Source organism: Centropristis striata, chromosome 12 (assembly GCF_030273125.1).
Source record: "Centropristis striata isolate RG_2023a ecotype Rhode Island chromosome 12, C.striata_1.0, whole genome shotgun sequence".
NCBI classification, from domain to species: domain Eukaryota; kingdom Metazoa; phylum Chordata; class Actinopteri; order Perciformes; family Serranidae; genus Centropristis; species Centropristis striata.
This window is the reverse complement of record NC_081528.1, coordinates 26890969-26907020: the sequence shown is the minus strand read 5'-3', so window position 1 is coordinate 26907020 and position 16052 is coordinate 26890969. Positions and strand designations below refer to the sequence as shown.

General features: G+C 38.7%; 2 protein-coding genes across 3 annotated transcripts; both read right to left on the bottom strand.

Moving 5' to 3' along the window:
* Positions 1–2779: 2779 nt before the first annotated feature.
* On the bottom strand, positions 2780–5834 carry c1qtnf2 (C1q and TNF related 2). Of its 2 annotated transcripts, XM_059346920.1 has the most exons (4): positions 5419–5834; positions 5041–5168; positions 4435–4692; positions 2780–3744 (listed from the first exon to the last, which is right to left on the bottom strand). In XM_059346920.1, exons 2-4 carry the CDS (start codon positions 5066–5068, stop codon positions 3101–3103), a joined length of 930 nt encoding a protein of 309 aa, XP_059202903.1. In that variant the 5' UTR covers positions 5069–5168; positions 5419–5834; the 3' UTR covers positions 2780–3100. The 2 variants fall into 2 exon arrangements, with proteins under 2 accessions (XP_059202903.1, XP_059202902.1); XM_059346919.1 differs by lacking the exon at positions 5419–5834 and having other exon boundaries at positions 5041–5405.
* Positions 5835–6562: 728 nt separating this feature from the next.
* Positions 6563–15853, bottom strand: slu7 (SLU7 homolog, splicing factor). Its single transcript, XM_059346918.1, has 15 exons — positions 15674–15853; positions 15252–15435; positions 13925–14078; positions 13758–13838; positions 13502–13666; positions 12420–12485; positions 12172–12303; positions 11929–12026; positions 11784–11851; positions 11508–11647; positions 11246–11407; positions 11054–11155; positions 10888–10965; positions 7746–7868; positions 6563–7647 (listed from the first exon to the last, which is right to left on the bottom strand). Exons 2-15 carry the CDS (start codon positions 15428–15430, stop codon positions 7468–7470), a joined length of 1728 nt encoding a protein of 575 aa, XP_059202901.1. The 5' UTR covers positions 15431–15435; positions 15674–15853; the 3' UTR covers positions 6563–7467.
* Positions 15854–16052: the final 199 nt, after the last annotated feature.

Sequence of the window (16052 nt, the reverse complement as noted above, 5' to 3'; positions counted from 1 at the left end):
TCAAATATGATAACAACAAAAATAGCTCATAAGAGTTTATGTAATAGCTGATATCTAGTCATTTTCCATGTTTTTCTTGATAATAATCAAAATGAGTATCAACATAACCATGGAAAATGGCTAGATATCAGCTCTTAAATTAATTACAGTGTTATCTGAATACTGTTGCATTACTTCAAAATCAAATATTAAAAGTATTAAAAGTATACATCTTATAGGTACTAAAAACACATGCAGCCACAAACATTTGAGTGCAACAAATATGCTTTCCCTTAAAACATTTCAATTTGAATAAAAAGCATTTTTATATCATCTTCCATTTCCAATGTATTTTTTTTTAAAGGAACACAAACTTCATTATCCAATAGTCATCAGGCTATATGAGGTAATGGTAACAGCAGACATTAAGGTAACAACAATGCGTAGAAGCAAAAATTATAAACAATTTTTTTTACTAATGATAAAAGAACAAATATTACAATTCTTGTTTCACTTACTTTTTATCAGTCTCATACAATACTTATATAGTCTAGCATCATTTGCAGTAAATAAGACAAGCAAAAATTTGCTCAGTCTAACGAGATTGCTAATTTAAAGTCCCCCTGACTTGACTTTAACTGCGCAGAACGGTGAATCTGCTGGATTTGACACTAGAATGCTGTTTTCACATTAATCTGTTAAAAGAGGAACGTTTCTCTGTGCGCACCTTAAATCAGAGCTTAAAAGGATGACTTTGTGGCATCTCAACTAGTTTGGAAGCTAATCATGGTTCACTATGACAAGTTTCATGTAGAATGTATCCAAAATGAAGAAATAAATCAGGTTACACAAACAGAACAATGATACAAGATACAGCAGGGGAGACCGAGGATGGTTGTAGTAACAGCACCACTTTCACCAAGAAGAGATGAACTGAGAGTCATGAGATCAATTTCATGTATGACCACTTCATTCTTGACCATGCATGTGAAATTTCATAACTGAAGAAGTGTGCAGATGTAGCAGCCTTACACTGATTTTCAGAAGTGACAGAATGTTTTTAGATCAAGTCTATATTTTGATTAGCTCTGATACTGATACTTTTGAAGTTAGATTTATGTAGCTTGTCGTAGAACAGAGACAAGTCTCTTAGGTAAAATGTGAGGCATTTAATCTATGCTCATTTCAAACCACCATGCTGCTACAGCTAAATAAACAATGGCTCACAGAAGAGGGAATGTTTGTAATACCTATCCATAAAGTATTAAAACTAACACGTAATGACATGGTTCAGTGACAAATAAGGATTGGCAAGATGTCAAATGGTGTAACCACAAAAGAATGATAAATATAAAATACTTTATCCACCTACAGTGTGTTTAAGCAGACTTATTCATATAATTACTTCATTTTAAAAAAAACATATTTCTGAGTATTTCTACATTTACACATTTCATTAATATTGAGCAGAACATATTCTTAAAACAACCATTTTTTTCCTAAAGTTTTGACAAATTATGTAATATATTTGTTTTATACCATAATATACCATACACCGTTATATACCATAATGTTGTAATTTAAACATGGATTGTATTTTTTTCTCATTTAAGTTCACATTTATTTTCCTGTATATAATCAGATTTTTATGGAAAAAAATTACTGGTTACACCAACTGACACTGCGTTAGATCACGTCATTGACCCACATACAGTATGCATATACATATAGACAGGCTACACAATATGATTGTGTTCTAGAAGGAAGCTTTTAGCAACAGATAATTGTCATAGATAACAGTCATTCCTAAAGTGATTTAAGTCAGTGGGGAGTTCTTTTTGTTCTGTGAGAACCACTTGATGAAGTGGTGGTGTGGTCTGACCTCATTTTTAATCCTTAGACTTCTTAATTCAAGGTTTGAAACATTTCAATTTGTAGTAGACACACTAGACACAATGAAGACACAATGATTCAGTGAGCTATAGGTGCTGAGTGTTACAACCATCCTGTGTCTCCCACACAGTTATATACAGTCATGGAAAAAAATATTAGACCACCCTTGTTGTCTCCTTGCTTTCTTGTTCATTTTAATGCCTGGTACAACTAAAGGTACATTTGTTAGGACAAATATAAAGATAACAACAAAAATAGCTCATAGGAGTTTAATTTAGGAGCTGATATCGAGACATTTTCCATGGTTTTCTTGATAATGATTTTGGTTATTATCAAGAAAACCATGGAAAATGGCTAGACATCAGCTCTTAAATTAAACTCTTATGAGCTATTTTTGTTATCATTATATTTTTCCAAACAAATGTACTTGTAGTTGTATCAGACATTAAAATGAACAAGAAATTTAAGAAAACAATGGTCTAATATTTTTTTCCATGACTGTATCTCCCTTTTCTGTCTCATCCCCCTATCCTTCCCTCTTTGTCTCCTAGCCATTTAAATAAAAAAAAAAAAAATGAAATTAATCTTTTTTTAAATTTGCCGGAAATCAAGGAAACCCTCTCAAACGTGTGTTATCCAGACCACACTTTGGGAATATTATATGTGGTAATGCATTATCACATACAATACTAGGTGTGTCAAGCCAAGTTATAATATGTCACTGTATGTTAAACATGTAGAAAAAATAGTATTCAGAATGCTACTGTACCACAATACTTTGATTTTCGGTTGTCAAAGACCCAAATTCTTTTTTTTTTTTACTGAATTTAGGGCATCAAATGGCACACACACACACACACACACACACACACACACACACACACACAAACACACACACACACACACACACACAGATAAGATACATCTAAACAAGCCAAAGGAATGTAAAATGTAAAAAATGTAAAAATGAATGTAAAAATATTTTGTCAGAATCATAGCACCATGAAGGATACTGCAGGATAATGCAGCTAAAACTCAAGGCTGTTTAATAACAGTTACCTAACTGTGGTTGACTTTTCTGTCCTCATGTGCCCCCTGGTGTCAGAACTTGTTAATTAACCGACGGATATTCACAGAGGCCTGCTGTTGTGGAGCTATATTTTTCAAATGTTCAGAACATTGTGATATGAAATTAAGCTAAATATTAAAATACAACAAAGACATCTCATCATTGACTGTCATCCTGACCATTAGCTTTTCTATCAGCCTCGTTGAGATAGTCCTGGTCAGCATAGATAAGGAAGCCAGTGAAGGTGCTGTCTGTCCAGAAAGGGTCAAAGAAGAGTCCGTTCTGCTCAGAGTAGAAGATCTGCAGCCACACCTGGTCCGCCTGCTGCAGACGGAGAACAGTGGACCCAGACGCCACATCATGGTTTCCTGTGTTTGCATCAAATGTCTTGATCTTGTACTGTCCGTTGTGGACCAGCCCGATGGCCAGGTGCTTGTTTGCCAGAGTTATATCATAAGTGAAATAATAGACCCCGGGGACAGCACACACAAACTTCCCACTGCTGGCGTTGTAGTGATCCCCCTCGTTCAGCAGGATCCGGCTGAAGCGGATGGGCAGTCGTTCCTTAGGGTAGCTCTTTGTCACCGCCACAGAGAAGGCTGATCGGGCCGCACTGCCACAGTTACATTTCCCTGGAGCTCCCTGCTCGCCCACATCCCCGTGCTCCCCTTTAACTCCTCTTTTTCCAGCCACCCCTGGTATTCCTCGTAGCCCCTTCAGTCCTCGAGGTCCAGCTTTGCCGATGATACCTTCACGTCCCTGCACACCTGGCTTGCCTTGGTTCCCTGTCCTTCCTGGATCACCTGAACCAGAATGTTTTTGACAACAAAAAACAACAACAAAGCTCAGAAGAGACCAAGAGAGCCCCCCTCTTTGACTTTATACCTCACAATTTATCATATGCCCTGAAGGAACCTGTTCTCTCTAATTATACTAACCTTTGTTTTGGTGACACTGACTGCATTTCCTTAACAATGGGGTCCCAAAAAACTCACTGTTGTATATGAAAAATTATAGTATACAGTATAAGAGGCAAGCCCAATCAGTATATTGAAAATTAATTGACCATTAAGTATTTTTATTATTAATTTGTGGAGTATGTGTATTTATCATACAGTATATTTGTCTTATTCTCCAGTACAGTGCTACACACTGTGTGTGTATAACAGTTATTCAGTGCAACAATCCATCGCAGACATATCTGTATAAGTGAATGGTGTATAAGTGCATTGTAAACAAATGTTTCAATATAGTTTTGCTGTTGTTAATTGAGCCCCCCATTTACTTCAATTCATTCTGTTTTTGGATTCCTGGCTCAACAAGAAAAATGTTTTCTTCACATTAAAGTTAACACAAGTGATTGATTGATCTACAGATGGTCATTTTGAGGGTCAAGTATTCCTTTAGATCTGTTGTTTGAGCTGTTAAAGACCCATCAGAACACCAGTAGAACATTAGGGTTGGCATTACAACAGAAGAGAGTCAATAACTACCTCCATTTCCCTTTTCTCCCTTCTCTCCATCCTTCCCGTCGGGGCCATCCTTCCCCGGGGGCCCCATGGGGCCCATCACCCCTGGTGATCCAGGGGCTCCAGGGGTCCCGGCTAGCCCTGCTGGGCCAGGCAGACTGCAGACCAGCTGGGAGGAGTGGATGGTAATGTTGCGACCTTTCTTGGGCAACAAAGATGTTGCCTGGGAGAAGACAACGGACAGGAAACACAACATCGCACACATCTGGAGCATGATGGTCACTGTGGAGCCACGGGAAGATGAAGGAAAGTCATTGTTTACACCATTAAATGTGTTTTAGTTTTGTGAGTTAGTCGCAATCAGTTGATTCAAATGTCTTTTAACAAGAAAACCTTAAATCTGCCAAAAAGACTGAAATGGAGAGTGCATGCAAACGATTTCCAGCAATAATCTGATGTAAAAGCAGTTATTATCTTAATGGTGTAGTCAGTTTCATGCTATGACTCAGCACTTGATGAGAAATATGATATCTCAATTATGCACGAGTTAAATCAAAGCAGAGAAAGCAGCTTACAGCATGTTCTTGCAAAGGGAGTGTATCCAACGTTTCAAAAGCACAAAGAACTCACCAGTGAAGAAATTATGACCCATGGGCATTTTTCAGCTCTGTCCAAGTCCTTTTTCTGCACGTAAGTTCACTAACTTTCCTACATGATTTTCCAATAATCGAGTGAGATAGCATTCTTCAAGAGAAGAGCTGCAGAGAAATGTGCAGCCCAGTGAATCATAGTCCATAACATCCGCCCTGTTTAGCAAGTACACGGCCAGCAAATACTTTCACTGTGATGTCATTGAATTCAAGTCAGTGCAGAAGCAGTGCACAGCTGAAGTGGTGACGCATCACTTCACAAACTTAAACTGTGGGAAAATAGGATATTATATAACAGACATGATCAAATGCACAGAACATAACCATCTAAAGTTACAACTTTTTAAATAATACTCACAAAATAGATTTTTGAAGCGCAGACAGAAGGTGGTCCGCAGTATAAAAGTGTATAAATTGCACTATGAATATTACCAGATGTGTTTGTATTTATGGTTGTGATGCAGAGCCAAGAGCTGAGAGACCAATAAAAATGTTCCAGCTGCTGCGTGAGGCAGTGCCTTGTGTTTAGAGATCTACTGTATTCACCTTTAACTCAAACCATGTGGGCAGAACTTACATAACTGGATGTTGTGTTGCAGGTTTCTATGAGAAACTATTAGCAACAACAACAAAAAAGACACAATCACACAAAAATCAGTTCATAATAAACCTGCATATACTGTATTGTAGACTTGTGTTTAGCCATAACTGTTAAAGAATGAAAACATGCTGGAATACTTTGTAAAAAGTGAGATTTCCATGTGCTTCTGATTATAAAGCAGATGTAGGTGTTACATAAATACTGTTTAAAAGTAATTCCCTGGCTCAAATGACTGGACAGGGACACAGAGAGTGCAGATGTGAAGATCCAGAAATGATGGTTCAGAACTGCTTTTAGTGAGGCCAGACCTGTTCTATTCAACCTCTGATTGGCTAGCACTTATTAGGCGTGTTTCCATTAAGTACTTTTTGGAAAGCAGTGTTTTGGCTCCGCCCACTAGTTAGTTCCCCTCAGCCTCTGTTCCCATACAGGCACTTTTGTAGCGGCTAACCAACGGAGTTCGAATGTGACGTAAATAGTTCTGCAACACTTACGTGATTATTCAGAGACAACTTTGACCGTGACATCAAGAATTGTATCACCAAGAAAAATGTTTTTCTCAGTGACGTGACGCTGACTACAGACCGACGCGTCAAGTCCAAACAGTTGAGACATCAATATTGTCTTCTCTTCTTCGGTTTCTTGTTCTCGATTCTCTCGTTTCAAGTCTGCTCTGCTTATTTCTTTTTAAAATGAGGCTGGTATGTTATGGTTGTGTCGAGTTCTACTCATGTCCCGCCTCAACTGTATCCAATCAGCATTGACTAGGTAGTAGCCTAGTGCCTGAGCCGCTGACTGGTGAAGTTGGGCGAATCTTGGGCGGATCCTCTCTCCCAAGCCACACCCATAGCGACTCACGAGAGGGAAAAGTACCTAATGAAAAAACAAGCCTATGGTCTTTGTTAATTTGGTTGGTTCGGTTCAGGCATGAGGAGCGAGGTTGGTTAAGGTAAGGGTAAAAATATCAGTGTAGTTAAGGGCAGAAAAGGTGGGATTTGCCTTTATCCTCAGAAAAAAAATCTTTTGGCAGGCACTAAAAAGGCGCGTTTCAGTGTAAACAGAGCCATATACAGACAGTATGAGAAAAATTATGTTTTGAACAGAAAAGAAGGTAAACTTGTTCAAAGAGAATCCCAAAAATAGTATGAATCTGAAAATGAGCACGTCCACTTTAAGTTGGCATGAGAGCCATAACTTGATCTATATCCAATGTAATTTATGCAGCAATAAAGAAAGCACAGAATGCACATTTATCCACTCTAGCTAACAAAATCTACTCTAATTTGTAGTAAAAGACAACTTGTTGGAATTTGTAAGAAAAAAGTTTCATTTGATCAATGTCATACAATACTTGCCCGTCCATCATAAGATGAGCAAAATTTCATAAGGCTGATTTAACACTGACAATGATGAACCTTTAAACTTAAAGTCTTCAGACAAATACATATTTTATTATAAAAATTATGCATTAATCCCACTAAAAGTAGCTGTGTTCCTCAAATTACTGTTGAGACTGAGGGAGGTTCACAAATCTAACTGTAATTTTCACTTTTTTCCATGTGGAACTCTTTAAGTATAAAAACAAGCAATTATTATACTCCTACGTAGCATTCGGAACAAAACTTTTTCAAAATAAAATTAACAAAACATTGCATCATGTCCACCACCATGTTTGTAACAAAACAGAAGCCTCCTGCTGCAAGTTTACAAGATAAAGCTGAGTTTTATGAGTCTGAGCCTTTTTTTCAATCAGCGCACTATGGCTCTGGTTAGAGTCCTCGAGGAGATTCAGGGGGGGTCAGCAGGTCACTGTCCGAGGAAGGAAGCCATGGGATCATCTGGCCGGCAGCGTTTCATGCGGAAGGCCTCCATCTCCTCCTCAGTGGGCGCCTTTATTTCCTGCAAGCTGTTGTACGGCCGCTTCCTCTCATCTATCTGCATTATTGTCTCGAAGTGCTTTGCCCGCTTGTCCTCCGCCTCTAGCGCCTGAGAGGAAGAAACAGGTTGGAGGTCAGTCACAGAGAACTCAGACAAATAAACACAGAAACACTTTTTGCCATCTAAAAACACAAAAATAACTTTACCTTCTTCAGCTTTTCCTTCTTCTTCTCTTCATCCTCTGAATCGCTGCTGTCAGAGCCATGCTTCTTGTTCTTCTTGCTCTTCTTTTTCTTCTTCTTCTCTTTCGTCATCTTATCTCGATGCATCTGTGGATTAAATAAACATAAAATTAGAGCCATGTATACACCAACAATAAAAAACACCCCTACGATCAATGTCCAAAATTAGCAGTCATTGTTAATTAACCTATTCACCTTAACACTTATTCACCTTATGCATTAATAAAGTGCCTTTTTTGCAATCCACAATTGGGGACATATTTTCTGTAATTAAAAAATGTATGCATGAGGTGAATAAGTAATTTAACCACAACATAACAAATGTTAGTAAAAATCTACACTTAAAAAAATGTTTTTAATAAAAATAAATGAGGCCAGCCAGTTAGTGGGTTGCTAAAATAAGCCCACTTCACTACAAACTGTCAGAGCAACAAGACCAGTTAGATCAACGATGTTTTGCTTGCATCAGCTCTACACACTGTGAGCTGCATGCAGTGTATGACCTTCAATAATTGTATTGCACTTTTTTAAAATTAACCTTGCTGTCTGTCACTATAATTTAAGTTGCTTTATTGACAACGTAGCTCACAACTTGGCTCATTTACCAGGAGTATTGTTCCTAACACAGAGGAGAATTTTGCAGTCTGCATGCATGTGGAAGCACATTGCCGGAGTAGATTAGCATGGTGGATGTACTGTAAAAACTGCAGGGCACTCTATAATGGACATAATGATATTGCTCCTTTAAAACTGAAAAAATCCACTAGCAAGCAGAAGGCTCCATGGACAAACAACCCGTCAGTTGCAACTGCAAAAGAAAGAATGCAGGAGAACAGAAAGGATATGACGCAAATCCAAACTTAACTCAGACTATCTGATCCATAAAAAGACACTTTGCAAATACAACTCCATAATTAGTAAAGCCAGACAATCCTATTTCTCCACAATCATCAACAGAAATGCAAATAACACTTGTGCACTTTTCTCTACTATTGAGAAGCTAACAAACCCCTCTCCTCATCTGGCACCTGAGCTACTCTCAGTTGACAAATGCAATGAATTTGCCTCTTTTTTTAAGAACAAAATAGAGAATATTAGACCGCATATAGCATCTACATCGCTTGGCATCCCCCACTGTGAACCACCAACTATTCTGAGAAATGAGCTCAGCACTCTTGAGAAGACTGTACAAAGTCTTAGCTCCTCTACCTCTGAGCTGGACATTTTGCCCACCAGCTTCTTCAAATCTGTGCTCCATCTAATAGCAACTGATGTGCTCTTGATAATTAACACGTCTTTACTGACTGGCACGTTTCCCAAGTCCCTTAAAATGGCTGTTGTAAAGCCTCTGCTTAAAAAGAACTATAGACCCATATCGAATCTACCTTTCATCGGCAAAACGATTGAAAAAATTGTTTTTAATCAAGTGTCTGCTTTCTTGACTTCCACTTCCTGTCTTGATCTTTACCAGTCAGGCTTTAGAAAATACCATAGCACTGAAACAGCCCTGGTAAAAGTAGTCAATGACATTCGGCTAAATAACGACACAGGAAAAACCACTGTTCTTATGCTGCTGGACCTCAGTGCGCTGTTCAACACTGTTGACCACAGCATACTATTAGAAAGGCTTGAATGCTGTGTGGGTCTCTCTGGCTGTCATCTGCTGGCTAAGGTCCTATTTAGAACACAGGAGTTTTTGTGTGTCTATTGGTCATCATACCTCAGCACTTCCCTCACCTGCAGTGTCCCTCAGGGCTCAATTCTTTGCTATCTTTTGTTTACTCTGTACATGCTCCCGCTTGGCCAAATCATAAAGAACCACTCCATCAGTTACCATAGTTACGCAGACGACACACAGTTATACCTAGCCCTGTCTCCAAATGAGTTTGCTCCCCTTGAATCAAGACTGGATGTCTAAAAACCTTCTCCAACTAAACACAGACAAAACTGAAGTTATTATTTTTAGAAAAAGGATCAGAGACTAAAGACTGCCACACTATTGTGAAAGAAAGGTTTTGAGGTGGCAGAAACTGAAGAACCTTGGGGTCATTATTGACAGCGACCTAAGCTTTAATAGCCACATCAAGGCAGTTTCAAAATCGGCCTTTTATCACTTATAAAACATTGAGAAAGTTAAAAACTTCATTTCACCGGTAGACCTGGAAAAACTTATTCACGCTTTCATCACCAGCAGGGTGGATTACTGTAATGGTCTCTTCACTGGTCTCCCTAAAAAAAACTATAAAACCCCTTCAAATGATACAAAATGCAGCAGCAAGGCTCTTGACCAGAACCAAAGGAAAAGACCATATCACACCAATATTAAAATCCCTACACTGGCTACCGGTGACCTACAGAATTGAATTTAAAGTCCTTTTACTTGCTTTTAAATCACTAAATGGCCAAGGCCCTCTATATAACAGAGATGTTTGAAACATATAGCCCCTCAAGATCACTCAGATCAGTAGGAAAACTTCAACTGGTACAACCCAGCGCCCGCACCAAGCAGGGAGAGGCAGCCTTTAGTTGCTATGCGGTCCGTCTCTGGAACAGCCTTCCTATAGACATCAAGACCTCTCCCACCATCCCCATAAATCCAGACTAAAAACCAAACTTTTCCATGATGCCTTCCACTAACCCACTCTGTTAGCCGTTATGTTTTTATCTGTGCTGTTTTTTACCTTTTGCTTTTATTAATTTGTTTTGTAATTATTTATTTCTGTGTAATATGTTCCCTGTGAATTCCCATGTCTTTCCAATGTAATCGATTTGACCTCTTATGACATGACATTTTAGATATTTTTTTATGTGATTGTTTTGATTATGTGAAGCACATTGGGTAACCATTCTGTGTATGAAATGGGCTATATCAATAAACATGACTTGACTTGACTCTCCAGATAAGTGGGTGAGTAAGGACAATATATTTAATGTTCAAACTGTCTCTGATTGGGGATTCCCTTTGTCAAGTCAGCTCACACAAGAAGCACCTTGCTCTGTTGAAAACCTCTGCTCATTTGTTTGGGTTCAAAAAGTAAATTTTGTACCGTGCATATGATTATTAACGGGAACTGTAAGAATTTTAAAACTCTTCAACATCACTTACTTCCAGCAGGGACTTGGGCTGTTCTTCCTCCTGTTGCTCCACGAGTCCCTCTTCAAATGGAACACAGTCTGTGGTGTTCTTTAGGTCATGAGGAGAACGAAAACAGAAAGTTTAAGTTACAAAACTTAAGTGTATCAAACAGAAAACTTTTAGTACATCTACTTACGACTCCAATTCCAGTCTCTCCTGTGCAGTAACTCTGTTTGACCATGGAGTGACAACACTTGTATCCCCAGAAGCCGTCTATCCAGTAGGAGCCCCAAATACACTAAAATCAGGAGAATGTTTTTAGAATACAAACAAATGTAACAATATAAAGAGAGGAGCTTTTTTAAAAGGTGTGTTCTGCCATCCTTACAGTGTGGTTATTGATGAGCACGTCCTCCTCGTACTTGGAGCGAGCCACAGCCTTCTCAAGCCCTTTCAACACAGCACCGTGACGAGAGTACTCCACATAGTCTTCTGTCTGAGCCAACAGCAGTTCCCGCGGCGGTGCATCCAAGTGCTCTTCACCTCCATACTGATTATCACACACAAAAGCACAAACATCATCAATGAAGTATTCAGACAGGATGAATACTCTGCTGCTGCTGCTGCTGCTAAAAAGAAAAGATGTGTACCCTCTCTAGAATGCCGTCCCTCTGTTTCTCTTTAAAGTCCTCCTTCTTGACCTTAAAGGACCGGTGCAGCAGCTCCAGCTTGGTGGGGTCAGCCTGCAGATGCACCTCAGAGCCTCTCTCATAGGCCTCCCAGGCAAACACTGTGACAAGATGAAGCATGGATTTATCATTTGGTGGACAATGTGGAGGGAAGTCAAACACTGTTCATTTGCATATTCTGCAAGCACTGAAATGACATAAACCTGGTTGAAAAGATGTAAAACATCTGTCACTTACACTGCGTTTGAGCCATGGTGATGGTGTCCCCACTATACCGGGCAAAGTTGTCTCCAGCATACCCCACCCTGTCAGACAAAACAGATTAGTATTATCTCATTATGAACCAGTGAGAATTTTTGAACTAACAGGAATAACAACTTACTCGTCGGGGTTCATGCCAGTGTTGGAGTACGGGTTCTCTCTCATAGCTCGAGTTTTTGGATCATAATATGCTGAATTTGGATCCAAATTCCTCAGGTACTGTGAGAAACAGAGACGTTCAGATTATTGGGCGTCTCTGACTCAGTAAGGAGGAACCCAAACATGGTCTGAGTATCATCTCTGTTTGACAGTCACGTTGTAGTTAATCCAATAATAGATCTGTTTTCCTAGATGCATCTCTTACTTTAGCTGTGTCTTCTCTGATACGCAGGTTCCTAACAGTGATTCGTCTCTTGGAGTCAAAGTTCTGACCAGGCATGTCGATGTCATCTGCATATTTATCTTCATCCTCATCCTCACTGTCGTGTTCCCGCTCCTGCAGAGAAACAATTCAAAGAATAAGAGGTTAGTCTTCAACACAAATTGACTGCCTTTTAATCTACTGAATTCAACAACAATGCAATACACTTGTTATGATGACCGAACACTTACGGTTTGGTCCAGTTTTCCAGAGGCCAACTCATCCTGAAGCTTCTGTGCCTTCAGTGTCCTTTTAGCCTGAGAGGCAGAAACAAATATAAAGGCTAATTAATAGAATAAAATATATCTTTATTCTCCACCAGGGGTGCAAATTTGTCTTTGGTTAACTGAACACAAGAAACCTGAACAAAAAAGCATACAAGCAGTAAAAACAGGCAAACAGACAGGGTCATACACATATTGAAAACAGTTGATTTGAATTTTTTTGTTTGTGGCCTGCATCTCATCAATCACCTTGTTGAACTAAGAATATGATTGGCACTTGGGATGAAGGACTGCTTAAATACATTTTATTTGCCAGGGCGACTCTATAGCACCGCCCAGAGCTCAAGACCTCAAACTGGCTGTAATGAGGATGGGAAATATGGATAACTGGAAGTAGACAGCACCCTTGCAGGTTTTTTTAATGGCAGAGGTCATATAGTGTCAACAAAGGTTGTTTTCCTTTTTCTAATGAAGCCAATGAAACACTCCATGTACAGTATATTTCCTATAACAACAAAATTGCCATAGTACACCATTTATCACTATGATCTGACTATCAGAAACTGTAAAAAGATAGATTGTCATCAGATTTTCAAATTCCAAACACTCCTTAAACACACTCACTAACCAGCTCCTCAGTGCAACAGGGAAGCTGTGGATAACTTCAAGAGCCATGTGACAAATAAAGACTGAACCGCAGGATGTTTACACAGAGCAGAGGAGAGAACAAGAGAGGTTAAATGTAAATAGTTCCGTATGTTTAGCACAGGGAGCCCCATTTTTGCCGATATTGGTAACACTTGTGGGAACTTGTAAGTTGTATAGATTTTCTCTTTAAAAAATAAATAAATAAAGATATTTATAAATAAATAATTCAGCCTGCACTTAATTTATTAGATTATTAATGGCATTATAATTGTGTTTGTCATGATTGTGCGGTTTCCATAGAGGTGCAGGACTTCTGTATATATAGTAGTGAAAATGAAGGTGGGTAAAGTCCAGCAGTATAGAAGGTTAAACCAAGCTTACTTTTCCAATGGAGTGCTTACCAGATCTACTTTGGCGTACTCTTCCACAATGCGCTGGTGTTCCTCAGGGTCATACCCGTTCCAACGATCCCGTTTCCCATCGTAGTCCATGAGAAGCTGTATTTGACTGTGTTCATCTGGAGCTATGCCAGTGCCGGTGAATTTAGCCCCAACTTTTCTGGGTCGCTGATTTGACAAAAGTGAAGGTCAGGTTTACATCATGTGTGACACATTTTTTTATGTACAGGATTAGAAACAGTGAACGTTATCCATTTACCTCCAAGCAGTCCTTCTTCTTGTGCGTTAAGGCACCGCAGTTTTCACAAGCTCCCTTACGAAATTTAGTGGCAACAGCAGTCTGTTCGGAGAGGGGGAAAATTTGCTCGTTATTTTTGAAGTTAATTTGTAGTGTCTACATGAAAGTAACTCATTGATCGCCCTCACCTCTTGCACTCCTCTCTTGTACCACTCGCCAACAGCTGAGAACTGTGGCTCAGTTTCAATCTGTGGCCTCTGATGTTTTAGTGTGGGCCTTTTGGATGGGTCGATGTACCATGGCACTGATGAAATATACTGTGGGATGTGAGGGTTTATGTCTCTGGAAAAGAAAAGAAGCAACACATGAAGATCATATTAAAATTTCAACTGTATCTTCATTGTAAATATATCAATAACAGGGGCATGGTTGTTTAATGTCGCAATGGAGGATCATTGGAGTTGAATGATGTTGTTGTATTATCTTAAACTACAAAGACTTTTAATAGTTTTCATTTTTTAAGATCCAAATGGGGGTCTTGTGGCTGTTCACACCAACTCAAGATGGCTGTTTGATGGTTGAGCTTACTGCAAAGGGGGTCAATACAAATTAAAAAAGCATTGAAAGTATTTAAACAACATCCAAAAATAAGTGGGTTTAATTTCCTTTATTAATAGACTTTGGTAGTTTGTTTTGTTTTCAAGCACTTTCATGTTATTAAGGCCAGTCACTCCATTAAGTCACTCCAAATCTGAATTTCTCAGTCATAACTATCACTTGGATGTTGATGTGAACACTTTTAATAGAAGCCGGAGGGTGTAATTATGTTAAATCTAATATAATACAAGTATGTAATTTACAAGGTAGGGGGATCTAATGCAGTAAGATTTCAAATGTCTAGTGTTTTAGGAGTTTGCATAACATAACATAATATATGACTGTATTACCCCGCCATGGGGAAATTTAGTTGTCATATCAGCTCAAGGTGCAGACACATACATATAAAGACAGAATAAAGAATATATAAAAACATAAACATACATTCTATACACATTATATTCAAACATTTATGCTATTTGACATTTACTATTAATATATATTCTTTTTGTGTTTGTTTTCCTGAAAGTACTTTGCATTTTACAGATATTGCACATTGGAGAAAACATCATTAGGTTGTTGCATGTAGTAGTATGAACATCAACAATTAATTAATATAATTAAATACATGGAGAGATATACAAAGTACTGTATAAGTGGTACATATAATAGAGAAATAATACAGAAGGCCTAATATAGGCCTAATGTGGTCGGATGTAAACAGAATCTCTGGATCTGCTATAGTGATTATTGTTTCACTGAGTCACTGTACTGTTTGAAGATTTCAGTTTTTGACCCTCTTCCAGTAGTGAAATCCATGTATCTCCAGATGTATTGGTTTTTTAATCTTTGTTACCTCAAGTGGAGCATTTCTTTAGATACTCTGAGAACATATTCTCTGTGCGGACATAAACTTACTTCCCCTCCTCGTCCACCTCAGCTGGAGCGTTTCCCAGCTTCCGCTGCTCCTCCAGCTCCTTCTTCTTCCTCCAGTCCTCCCTGGTCATCTTCTTGGGCTCATCCAGGCCCACAATGCCCTCCGAGTTCACTTTGGTCTGCTCGGTCATGGCTGGGTCTGCTATCGCACAGTCCGCCATCACGACTAGTGTGACAGAGAGCAGAAACACAACGTTATATATCGTGAATATACTCCGAAATACTTCCCATTGACGTCTTCCTACTACTCAACCAGCTGTAAGTGCTTTTTGTTCAGTTTCAAAAGTTAAATCAGAAGAAACCGTCACTCTTATGTTAGCTACCTGACTATGTTTACCAGCTGAGTGACTTGAACGCAAATTATCTATTTGATCTCTTAGTAAAACATGAAATAACTTGTTTACCTTGATAAGATGCAACAAATGACACAGAGGCTGATATTTCTATAGTTTTCTCTGTATCTTGTTCGGATTTTGAGCTCGTCCGTTATGTTTTGACTAGCACACGATCGTCGCCATTTTAGATCAACTGCGACTACGTCACGTCCTTTCCTTTCTTCGTCTTCTTCTGTGGTGTAGAAATCACCAGCGTTACGTCACTAACGGACAGAGCGACACGTAGTGGATGCTGTTGCCTCATTTGAGTAATAAAGAATAAAAATATAAAGAAAGTACGGCGGGAAATAAATACTTTTATGTTTTTAAAATGAATATATACTTTATAAAAAATATTTTTAAAAATGAATAAATACATTATAAGAGTTTAAAATAAGTGTGAAAAAGC

What these genes read in the sequence shown, in the direction of transcription:
- c1qtnf2 (XM_059346920.1), bottom strand. Translation starts at nt 5,068, where the DNA reads ATGCCCATGGGTCATAATTTCTTCACTG. An exon ending in GGGTCATAATTTCTTCACTG is followed by an intron (nt 4,693 to 5,040) that starts GTGAGTTCTTTG and finishes GTGGCTCCACAG; the next exon opens with TGACCATCATGCTCCAGATG. An exon ending in GGGAGAAAAGGGAAATGGAG is followed by an intron (nt 3,745 to 4,434) that starts GTAGTTATTGAC and finishes ATTCTGGTTCAG; the next exon opens with GTGATCCAGGAAGGACAGGG.
- slu7 (XM_059346918.1), bottom strand. Translation starts at nt 15,430, where the DNA reads ATGGCGGACTGTGCGATAGCAGACCCAGCCATGACCGAGCAGACCAAA. An exon ending in AGTACGCCAAAGTAGATCTG is followed by an intron (nt 12,486 to 13,501) that starts GTAAGCACTCCA and finishes TCTGCCTCTCAG; the next exon opens with GCTAAAAGGACACTGAAGGC. An exon ending in CTGGAAAACTGGACCAAACC is followed by an intron (nt 12,304 to 12,419) that starts GTAAGTGTTCGG and finishes GTTTCTCTGCAG; the next exon opens with GAGCGGGAACACGACAGTGA.